This window comes from Crinia signifera, chromosome 8, assembly GCF_055691185.1.
Source record: "Crinia signifera chromosome 8, ASM5569118v1, whole genome shotgun sequence".
Taxonomy (NCBI): domain Eukaryota; kingdom Metazoa; phylum Chordata; class Amphibia; order Anura; family Myobatrachidae; genus Crinia; species Crinia signifera.
This window is the reverse complement of record NC_139224.1, coordinates 23170428-23182312: the sequence shown is the minus strand read 5'-3', so window position 1 is coordinate 23182312 and position 11885 is coordinate 23170428. Positions and strand designations below refer to the sequence as shown.

The 11885-nt window shown below is 41.5% G+C and overlaps 1 protein-coding gene across 1 annotated transcript in view; it reads right to left on the bottom strand.

Moving 5' to 3' along the window:
• Positions 1–1222: 1222 nt before the first annotated feature.
• LOC146027211 (uncharacterized) overlaps positions 1223–11885 on the bottom strand; it is a 35095-nt gene continuing 24432 nt past the window's right edge. Inside the window, exon 4 of the mRNA XM_083158167.1 lies at positions 1223–1316. Coding sequence (XP_083014293.1) covers positions 1223–1316 — 94 coding nt within the window. The remainder of the gene's footprint in view (positions 1317–11885) is intronic.

Here is an 11885-nt window from a genome sequence, read left to right as displayed (position 1 = left end):
AGTTTGTGTTCCACAGTGGAACACAAATCTTGGAAGTGCTGGTCCAGCAGACTAATAGATCCATCCAGATTGCCAAGCAAGGTCTCTCTTTGCCAGCCCAGTACTCAAGTTCTGGCAGTCCACCTCTGTAGATGAGGACACAACTGTAGGTTTCCAAACTTCCATTTATTGATACTGGGAATATAAAATTGAATAAAGATGAATGCACAAATTGTTTACTTTTAATAAAAAGTGGGATTTGTAATGTTAAAAAAAAAGTTTGAAAAAATTAAAAAAAATTTGAAAAAAATATAAATACTGTAGATCTTCATTAGAAAAGATGGCCCCGGGAGCAAGGAATATTCACGTACATAAGTAACAAATGAGATACTTGGTGACATTACCTGCTCACAGACATCAGATACTGGTTGGGATTTGATGTCAAATGATGAGTGCCAGATAACCTTTCACAAATATACATTTTTATTTTGGCTCCCTACTTTATGTAAATAATAAGCAAATCCGTTCGGACTGTAGGCCCTACAATGTGGCATATTATGAACTGGGGGTCCTGCGATATGGCATAATATAAATTGGGCGCACAACACTGTGGCAAATTATAAACTGGGGCACTAAAATGTGGCATAATATAAATCGAGGTCACTACTCTGCAGGAAAATATTAACTTGGGGCATAATATTGATTGGGGCCCTCTACTGTGTCATATTCTGAAGCTGGAGGTACTACAATGTGGCATAATATGCATTGGGGCACTGCACAGTGCATAATATGTTTTGGGGCCACATTATGGCAAAATGTGAATAGGGAGCTCTATATGGCAAAATATGCACTGGAAGTACTATAATGGGGAATATTGTCAACCAAACTCATATGGCAGCCAGGCATCAATCTCTACCTTCCTCCAAGCTTGAAGCAAGAGAGTGCATGGCTTTCAGCATGCTGATTGGTGGTTTTCCGGTGCTATCCACCAGTCAGAGAGCCGTTCACTGTACAGAAGCATGTGGAGAGACTACGAGGGACCACAGGAGATATACAAAGATGCAAACATTGGATGCACATCAGTCAAACATCGTCCTTCTGGGTAGAGATGTACAGGCTCTGATTTACTCTGATTTCAAAGCAGGATCTTATTGGCCTTTCAACTGTCAACAACTGTCATGTGATTTGGGATAGCCAATAAGGTCCTGCTTTGAAATCAGAGTAAATCAGAACCTGCACATCTCTACTTCTGGGTAGTCTTCTGATTATGCAGCATGGCCACCAGCATCAAGATTGCAACTACGAACAGGATCATAGACACAAGCTTTGATCCGCCCCTGAAATGGACAAGACAAAACTGTCAATCACTCTGTAAATAAAACCATTGCGGCTCATGAGCCGTACGGTTTAACCACATGCGCAGTGGCAAAAACATCCCTACACTGCGTACCACATCACCGTTGCATCTTCCCTGAATCAGTCCCACGTTCCTCATTCAGGCTCCAGCTACCTACAGGACACCGATGAACCAACATGAAAATTCAATAGCTAACCTTCACTGTACTACAAGAATCATGATTCCACTCTGGGTATACCAAGTCCTGACGTTATTTGTCAACAGATCTTTCAAGATGCAAAGTAAAGTAGTTGTTCTGAGCGAAGTGAGAAGAATTCTTTTAGAACTTGCTTTCTTCATAATTAAATCAAAACAACATCTGCCAAGATAATGTGTTGAACACTATTTTTTTTCCTATATGTTGCAAATCTCAAGTTCCCGAAATTATATTTCTCTCCTAAACAAAAAACAGTAGATACACATTTGGCAAGAACATCCTGCTCCATTTAATTAATTTACCAGGCAGAAGCTCCGTCTCCTTTGCCATTCAGCATGAATGTATATTTCTTAATTACTAAAGTGTTATTTGCTAATAAGGGAGAGAGATGTTTTTCTTCCAATGACTGTAATGAACTTTTTTCTTCAATTATTTTAATAATTTAATTGAATTAGCAAAATGAAAGTATTACATGCTACATTTTTAACGCATATGTGTACATAGGACCTTATTTAGGTTTGTACGCAATGCCGATTATCACGCAACAGATCGATTCTCGGCAGACCGCGCGTGCTGCGTTCCCAATGCACATGTGCCAAGGTGCCGTGGCGATCCCGATTGCATTAAGGAATTTCATGGAGCAGTGATTGATGGGAAGTGACTGTTTGGAGGTGCTAACAGGGAGTTTAGGGGCGGTGATTGGGACACGTGGGGGCAACAGGGAACTGATCCTTAAAAAGAAAGAGTTGCGTTGGATCTTTGATCTTAATACGATTGACCCAAATGGGTTAAATGAAAATAATCCCCTGAATATCTTTTTACAGTTATTATCTAATCTGGAGATGTGTTCTGGACCATCTCTCTACCAATGGTACCATTTTATATGGTTGTCGTGGTGTGAGATGGCCCAGATTTTATTGCAGACTGTATTTAACAGTCCAAATTTGCTTTTTGTACACTACTATAGAGTATTCATCTATACCTGGCAACATTAATATTGATATATTTAGATATTATATATTACTACTAGATTTTGATAATGATGGACCCCCTGTAGTATTCCATACCACCCTTGTGCCGCAATTTATGTTGAATGGATGATATGAGACATACTGCTGGTTATGAATCACAGTCCAGATAAGCAGAATATGTATTATATGTTTGATGTTGTTTGTTTTTACTTTTTGTCTGTCATTAGTGATTTCACATAATGTGGTAGGATTAGATATCGCCCTTGAGAAGGGTTGTTCTATACCCATCCACCTCCTGCCTATGAGAGTGGTGGAACGCATGTGACCCGCATGACTTCCGGGTCTGGGGATGCTGGTCGTGACTGGCATACCCAGGCACTTGTAGCGTGCTTTATTCACTTAAAATTATCCTCCTTACTTGAGTGGATCACTAGATATACTGGGCGCAGATTGATCACAAACTTTTCAGGCTTGGATGATATTTAAAGAAAACAATCGCTGCTGCCGCACATAATAATGAACAGCTGACGCCGGCTGACCAATCCTTAGAGGCGCAGTGATGTGGAACGCAGATGAGCCGCACACTTCTGGGTACGGGTGACTTTGACGTGTGCTGACGGCCTCATACACTGGAGGAATGTAGGTGAGCACTGACGATCCGGTGAGCGCGCAGTGCAGATACTGCACTTAATAGATTCCTGTATTGTATATGTACCTGTATGTTTGTCTTGTTTGTCTTTGGGCTAGATAGGGTATGGTATTTGGATTTGACTAATTGCTAGTATGTAGGTGTTCTATGGGAGGTCCTGCACACCTGATAATTAATGTTGATAATGGGCAATGATCCCTAATTGGCTAAGGTATAAATGGCCTCTGTGGTAGTCTCAGTTTATGTCTGGCTTGCTGTGGTGACACATTGAAAACCTGTAGCTGTCTTGAAAACGGCCCTCCGGGGTTGAAACGCTGACCATGCCTGTGTACATCTTTGATTAAAAAGCAATTTTACCTGCTGTGGTGGTGAGTGCCCTCTCTGGCCTAAAAAAACGGACTTGTTGCTATATATATATATATATATATATATATATATATATATATATATATATATATATATATATATATATATATATATACAATATTGTTTCCAGTGCACTCACGGTCAAAAGATCAACATAGGCGGTGCTCCCATCAGGCACATGTTACTCCAACATGGTCCAAATCCACATAATTTGAAATCAGGGCACTCACCAAGCAGCAATATTTCAAGTGCTTTTTTATTCCATCAAGTTCATTTGTAGTAAGCCGACGTTTCGGACCTGTTACAGGCCCTTAATCATGGCGTCCTGTGTCCCACATAGAAGGCAACTGATCTACAAGCCACAAACAACACACCTATATAGGGCAGTAATTAAGCCAATTCAATCCACCTGCATAAACAAGGAATACCCAATTCCATGTACCTTACATCAGCACATAACGGGTTAACTCCAATCACACAGGACATAACACCAGTACTATAGATAAAGGGTCTAAATCACAAGTGTATCGCTGTGAAAAAAACAGTATAAAAGTATTAAATAACATACCCAGCGCATAATAATCTGATAACGAAGTGACCACTAACTTCCGGGTGGGCGGTGGCAATCAACCTGTCATCAATGACACTATCACGCATTACACCAATAGCGTCATCGATCCCCTCAATAGTGGACCGTCATACTCCTCTCATAGACCAATGAGTTACACACTATGCTGCGCCCTTTTCCAATATGGCGCCTCAGCATTCAGCTTCTCATTGCGCATGTATCATAGGCGGCGCATCTCACTGGATTCATCTAGTGACGCGAATCACGCATGTGCGTCATCACGTTCCACGTAGTGTGCGTCCCTCTATGCACTGTCAGCACATGAGTCAGCCTCATTCAAGAGATGGGCTGTCCTGGCGTCAACGTGCGTTCCAACCCACTGGAACGCAAATCCGGAAGAGTATAATCATAGCCAATGGCATGTCCTTAAAAAATCTGTTTTAGAAAAAACGTATCCCCATAGGTGGATTGTTCATGGCTTACAGTCAATATACCAATAAAACAACATACATAATTACAAACAATACAGACATATAAACATAGACATATCTAAAAAGAGTAAGGTATACTATTATGGTCACATCAATATTACTCTAACTAAGACACTCTCCACTATCAAGGGTAAACTAGTAATTTAGTAAACCATATAGATCCCTAAATATTATATAGCTCTATTTAGTGTCACACATCCACCTATGGGCCAGCAGTGGCCAATATTTCAAATGTTACGAAGGAGGATAAAGAGGATGGTCAAAAAAAAACAAAAAAATGAAAAAAATGGAAAAATTGTGAAAAAGCAAGCTCCAAGCTCCAACTCGAGTATAAGCCTACTTTTTCAGAAAATTTTTTATGCTGAAAAGGCCCCCCTCGGCTTATACTCGAGTGAGGCTTCTCATTCTGCTGGCTGAAACTGTGGGAGACAGAAGTCCTCTAGAGCGGACTACTAATACTAGGAGAGAGAAAGTGTCCAAACAATCCTTCCTGGGCGGTTTCACTTATATTTTCAAAAGGTTTGGCCAGATAAGCCTTTCAGAACAAATATTTATGGCACCATCTTTTTATCTTTAATTCTCGTTGAAAGAGAATCAATTATCCAATAAGGAGAACTAATAAAATCACCGGATTCACACAGTGGACCGAATAGGACGTATATACTATAATAGGAAACCCAATATCATCCATAAGATTGTACTGTTGTTCCCCTGATGAAGTCTTTATAAGACGAAATGCGTTGGGACATCTATCATATTTTCGTCTTATGACCACGTACCAAATCAAAGAACAAAATAAAAACAATCGCTTGGAGAACATTTCTCTGTCATTTTATTCATATTGGATGAATTGAATGTTTTTATAAGGACTGTACACTTATTAATTGGCGCCTCACCACTATTGGGGAAAAAATAAATAATATATATATATATATATATATATATATACCAGTCGAGAGAACAACAAACAGCGGCAGTCAGAGGACTTGTATGTAGTAAAGCAATTCTGGCATTTATTTTTGAGACCCAGGCGCCCCCTTTTCAAGGATATGGTGAAAACGGGCCTCAAAATGTGGGACAAATGCATTTTTAAATAAATGCCAGAATTGCTTTACTACATACAAGTCCTCTGAGTGCCGCTGTTTGTTGTTCTCTCGACTGGCATCTACATTTTCCAGAAGGCACTGGGGCACTTATGCAACTGGGAGAGTGCCAGGCCGAACACCGAACCTATATATATATATATATATATATATATATATATATATTTATATGTGTATATTATATCAGAAAATATTATGTCTTCCCAATGACATAAAAGGTGAAATATCTGCACCCGGTTCCCTGTAAATTGCATTGCGGGGCTTTGTATATGCCATGATTAATTGTGCAGCAACCATCTCTCCCCTCAGAGCAATCTATTGTCATGTAGCTTTGATCTTGACAAACAAGCTCTCTGAATACATTTATTTAAAAAAAAATGCTATAGAAAGTGTAATTTTATTGTATCACATTGTAAACCTTGTTCTAAACTTGATTGAATGCAGAACAATGCAGAACAGCATTTGATTGACTGCCACAGAAGGCATTAATTCCATAAAAATGTCCAACCAAACTTTAAAATAACTCATTGTTCCCTCTTTTTGAGCAATTGAATTCGTCACGTCTTTAACACATGCACAGCTCCTGAGCTTCTGTATAGCCTGCTAAAAGCTCTGGAAGTAAAGCGTATTCTTTTCATGCAGACAGTGGGCTGTGTACCTTATACAATGTTGGAAAATGAGTACATTCGCTTTTGTATTACGGAAGAGAAAAAAATATCAAAAACCCAATAGAGAAAATTGCACAGTGGAGGGTTAATTGTTAAAAGTTTTGCTACAGCTGCAAAAATGACTATAATATTCACTGTAAATTTTAACTGCACAGGTAATTGTACATACCCTCCTTGGTGACATTGCAGTGCTAGGAAAAACATTGTGCTTTAGTTAAGAGGGGAATGACAAATACAGCCGATGGTTTATCTCTCAGCAATAACATTGGTACTCTTTAAGTGATGTCACTGGCTCGTTTTCAGTGATGTCACTGGCTCGCTTTCAGTTATGTCACTCTTTTTCTTTCAGTGATGCCACTAGTTCTCTTTCAGTAATGCCTATGGTTTTATGTCAGTGATGCCTCTGGTTCTCTTTCGGTGATGCCACTGGTTCTTTTTCAGTGATGTCCCTGGATCTCTTGCAGTGATGCCTCTGCTTTTCTTTCAGTGATGCCTCTGGTTTTCTTTCAGTGATGCCTCAGGTTCCCTTTCAGTGATGCCCCTGGTTCTCTTTCAGTGATGTCACTGGTTCTCTTTTCGTGAATTCACTGGTTCTTCTGTAGTGACGCCAATGGTTCTTTTTTTGGTGATGTTACTGGTTCTTTTTCGATGATGTCACTGGTTCTCTTTTAGGGAATTCACTGGTTCTTCTGTAGTGATGCCACTGGTTCTTTTTTGGTGATGTCACTGGTGCTTTTTCATTGATGCCACTGGTGCTTTTTCATTGATGCCACTGGTTCTCTTTCAGTGATGCCACTGGTTCTCTTTCAGTGATGCCACTGGTTCTCTTTCAGTGATGCCACTGGTTCTCTTTCAGTGATGCCACTGGTTCTCTTTCAGTGATGCCACTGGTTCTCTTTCAGTAACATCACTGGGTCTCTTTCAGTGACGTCCCAGGTTCTCTTTCAATGACATCCCTGGTTCTCTTTAAGTGATGTCCCTGGTTCCCTATAAGGATGTATCTGTTTCTCTTTTATTGATTCCACTGGTTCTCTTTTAGTGATGACACTTGTTCTTGTTGATTTTATGGGTAATCTTATCCCCTTCCCGACATTTGACGTACATGTACGTCATGGCCGGGATGTACTTTCCGACACATGACGTACATGTACGTCATGACTTCAAAGTGCCACCGCGTCTACAGACGCGGTGACAGAGGGACGATGTCTGCTGTCCCTGACAGCAGACATCTTCCCTCATTGCCCAGGGGGGGCAGCGATACCCCCCCCGTTCGGCGATCGCTGTGATTGGCTGTTCAATGTGAACAGCCAATTACAGCGTTTTCTGTGTACCGGCGAATAACGTTCGCCGGTGACACAGGGATCGGTGGTGATTGGTGCTGTTAAGTACAGCACCAATCACCACCGGGTGTAAGGGTGACACTGGTGTCACCCCACCTCACTCCACCTGCCCCCAAAAGGCTGTGATTGGTCCGTCAGACCGACGGACCAATCACAGCCATTACACCTCAAATGAGGTAACGGAGACAGCCCTGCAGCCGCCATTCCGGTCAGGAACAGCGTGCAGAGCGGTCTCCGTGCCCATCTGTGCCCTATACTGACCTGATCGTTGGTGGCATCCGTGCTGCCAGCTCCTGGTGTGACTTCCTTGTGACTTCCTTGTGTTGCTGCTGCTGCTGCTGCAGAAGCGTCATTGTGGCAGAGATTTAAATTGTGTGCTATTATTTTGTGCTATAATTTTGTATCTGCTCCCCCCTGCTGCCCCCCTTTTGTGCTGATCACTATAAACTAAGTGATCAGCACCTTTTTTGGGGTGCAGGGTTTAAATATACCCTGTCAGGTTGCACCCACAGTTGTGTGCCTGCTGCCCCTCACATTGCTGCATCACAGTGTTGCATCACTGATTAGCAGTTATTTTTTTTTGGAGAGTGCTGTGGGGTTAAATTGTTTTTACACCCACGGTGCTTTTGTGGGTGTCCTGTGGCTGCTGAGCGCTGATCAGTGACGTACATCACTGATCAGCATTTTTGGCACAGGGTTGATCTAATTTTTTTTTTTTTTTATCAAATTTCTGTTGCCTTTGAGTCATCAGCAGTTTTTTTTTATTTATTTTTTTTGGAGAGTGCTGTGTTTTTTTTTTTAAATTGTTTTTACACCCACGGTGCTTTTGTGGGTGTCCTGTGGCCGCAGAGCGCTGATCAGTGACGTACATCACTGAACAGCATTTTTGGCACAGGGTTGATATAATTTTTTTTCAGCAGTTTTTTTTAAATTGTTTTTTTTTTGGAGAGTGCTGTGGGTTGTTTTTTTTAAATTGTTTTTACACCCACGGTGCTTTTGTGGGTGTCCTGTGGCCGCTAAGCGCTGATCAGTGACGTACATCACTGAACAGCATTTTTGGCACAGGGTTGATATAATTTTTTTTCAGCAGTTTTTTTAAATTGTTTTTTTTTTTTTGGAGAGTGCTGTGGTTTTTTATTTTTTATTGTTTTTACACCCACAGTGCTTTTGTGGGTGTCCTGTGGCCGCTGAGTGCTGATCAGTGACGTACATCACTGAACAGCATTTTTGGCACAGGGTTGATATAATTTTTTTTTCTGCAGTTTTTTTTTATTGTTTTTTTTTGGAGAGTGCTGTGGGTTTTTTTTTTTTATTGTTTTTACACCCACGGTGCTTTTGTGGGTGTCCTGTGCCCGCTGAGCGCTGATCAGTGACGTACATCACTGAACAGCATTTTTGGCACAGGGTTAATATAATTTTTTTTCAGCAGTTTTTTTTAAATTGTTTTTTTTTTGGAGAGTGCTGTGGTTTTTTTTTTTTAAATTGTTTTTACACCCACGGTGCTTTTGTGGGTGTCCTGTGGCCGCTGAGCGCTGATCAGTGACGTACATCACTGAACAGCATTTTTGGCACAGGGTTGATATAATTTTTTTTCAGCAGTTTTTTTAAATTGTTTTTTTTTTTGGAGAGTGCTGTGGTTTTTTTTTTTTTATTGTTTTTACACCCACGGTGCTTTTGTGGGTGTCCTGTGGCCGCTGAGTGCTGATCAGTGACGTACATCACTGAACAGCATTTTTGGCACAGGGTTGATATAATTTTTTTTTCTGCAGTTTTTTTTTAATTGTTTTTTTTTGGAGAGTGCTGTGGGTTTTTTTTTTTATTGTTTTTACACCCACGGTGCTTTTGCGGGTGTCCTGTGCCCGCTGAGCGCTGATCAGTGATGGACGTTACTGACCAACATCTGTGCTCAATTTTTTTTTTTCTTTTAAACTTACACGTGTTAAAGCACTACATACACACTACATACCCCCCGTGTTGAAATAAAGTTTGTACCCCCCCTACACTATACACTACACTTAAAAATAATAAAAATGTCCCAATCATCGCAAAGACTGTTTTCAGCGGAGGAGGCATATGCCCTTCTTGCCTCTGACACTGACACAGCCAGTGAAGTAAGCGATGAATTGGCATTTGTCTTAAGCTCCTCTTCCTCCTCTAGTGATGAGGATGAGGGACCCCCTCAAAGACGCCCCCGTAGAGCAGCTGAGACCCCCCCCCAATGATTGATCTCGTATGGACCCCACCACCAGACAATTTTGAGCCCCAGGTTCCTGAGTTTTTGGCCAACCCAGGAATCCAATTTGATAGTACAGGCCTCAAAGAAATTGACTTTTTCAAAGTCTTTTTCTCTGATGATTTTATAAATTTAATGGTGGACCAAAGTAATTTATATGCCCAGCAGTTTATTGCCCAAAACCCCACGTCATCATTTGCTAGGTGGACCCCTGTAGATGCAGTAGAGATGATGACGTTTTGGGGTCTGGCGTTACATATGGGCATAGTTAAAAAGCCAGAAATTAGGCAATATTGGAGTACAGATGTTCTGTACAGCACCCCACTTCATCGTATGGCCATGACCCGGACTCGTTTTGAGACAATCCTTAAATTTTTGCATTACAACGATAATGCACAGTGCCCACCCAGAGATGATCCCACCTTTGACCGGCTATTCAAAGTCAGGCCGGTCATTGATCATTTCAGCGCCAAATTTGCTGAGATGTACATCCCCCAAAAATTCATTTGTGTAGACGAGTCACTTATACATTTTAAAGGAAGGGTTAAATTCCGCCAGTACCTTCCCAATAAGAGGGCAAGGTATGGCATAAAAATGTATAAGCTGTGCGAAAGTACCTCATGGTACACCCACAGGTTTAGGGTTTATGAAGGGAAGGACACAAGAATTGAACCGCCAAAATGCCCACCCCTCCCTCGTAGGTGTTAGTGGAAAGATTGTCTGGGATTTAGTGCACCCCTTCCTGGATAAGGGTTATCACCTCTATGTGGATAACTTTTACACCAGCATCCCCCTGTTTAAGGCCCTTGGTTCAAGAGGTACAGCAGCTTGCGGTACTGTGCGCAAGAACCAAAGAGGCCTCCCAAAAACGCACGTTGCCCAATTACTGAGAAAGGGTGAAAGCAGGGGAATATGCACCGAAAATATGTTGTTGGTCAAATATAAGGACAAGAGGGATGTCCTTATACTGACAACAATTCACGGAGACAGTACCACCTTTGTCCCTGTACGAGGTACCAGTACCCACACCTCAAAACCTATTTGTATCCTTGATTACAATAAGTACATGGGCGGAGTGGATCTTTCAGATCAGGTACTGAAGCCGTACAGTGCCCTGCGGAAAACAAAAATATGGTATAAGAAGCTGGCCGTGTATATCATCCAGATGGCACTGTATAACGCTTACGTACTATTCCGTTCTACCAGCCAGACGGGGACATTTATGCACTTTCAAGAGGAAGTCATAAAGGGCCTAATATTTGGGAACCAGCAGGCAGAGGGCTCCAGTACTTCTAGTACTGGCCCCAGTACTTCTAGTACTGGCCCCCGTATTGTATCAGGGCAGCATTTTCCAAAACGAAATCCCCTCCACTGGAAAAAAGGGCAGGACACAAAAAAGGTGCAAAGTTTGCTATAAAAGGGGAATACAAAAGCAAACTATTTTCCACTGTGAAACTTGCCCCGACAAACCCGGCCTATGTATGAAGGAGTGCTTTAAAATATACCACACATCTATGGATTATTAGGTTCATCATTTCACCGTGCTTCGGGGGTCTTGCTAATGCGACATAGCACCCACCATTCATTCCACCAGAATCTGTGCTGCAAAATCCAAATATCACTCCTTCCCTTCTGAGTCCTGCCATGCACCCAAATGGTATTTTTTGGTCACATATGAGGCATTGCCGTACTCGGGAGAAATTGGGGCACAGATTTTGGGGTGCTTTGTCTCCTTCATTCCTTGTGAAAATGAAAAATTTTGAGCCAGAACTGCATTTTTGTGTAAAAAAATGCAATTTTTCATTTTCACAGCCCAGTTGTACCACAATTGGTGAAACCCCTGGGGGTTTGAAATGTACACTATACCCCTAGATGAATTCCCTGAGGGGTGTAGTTTGCAAAATGGGGTCACTTGTGGGGGGGTTCCACTGTATTGGTGCTTCGGGGGTCTTGCTAATGCAACA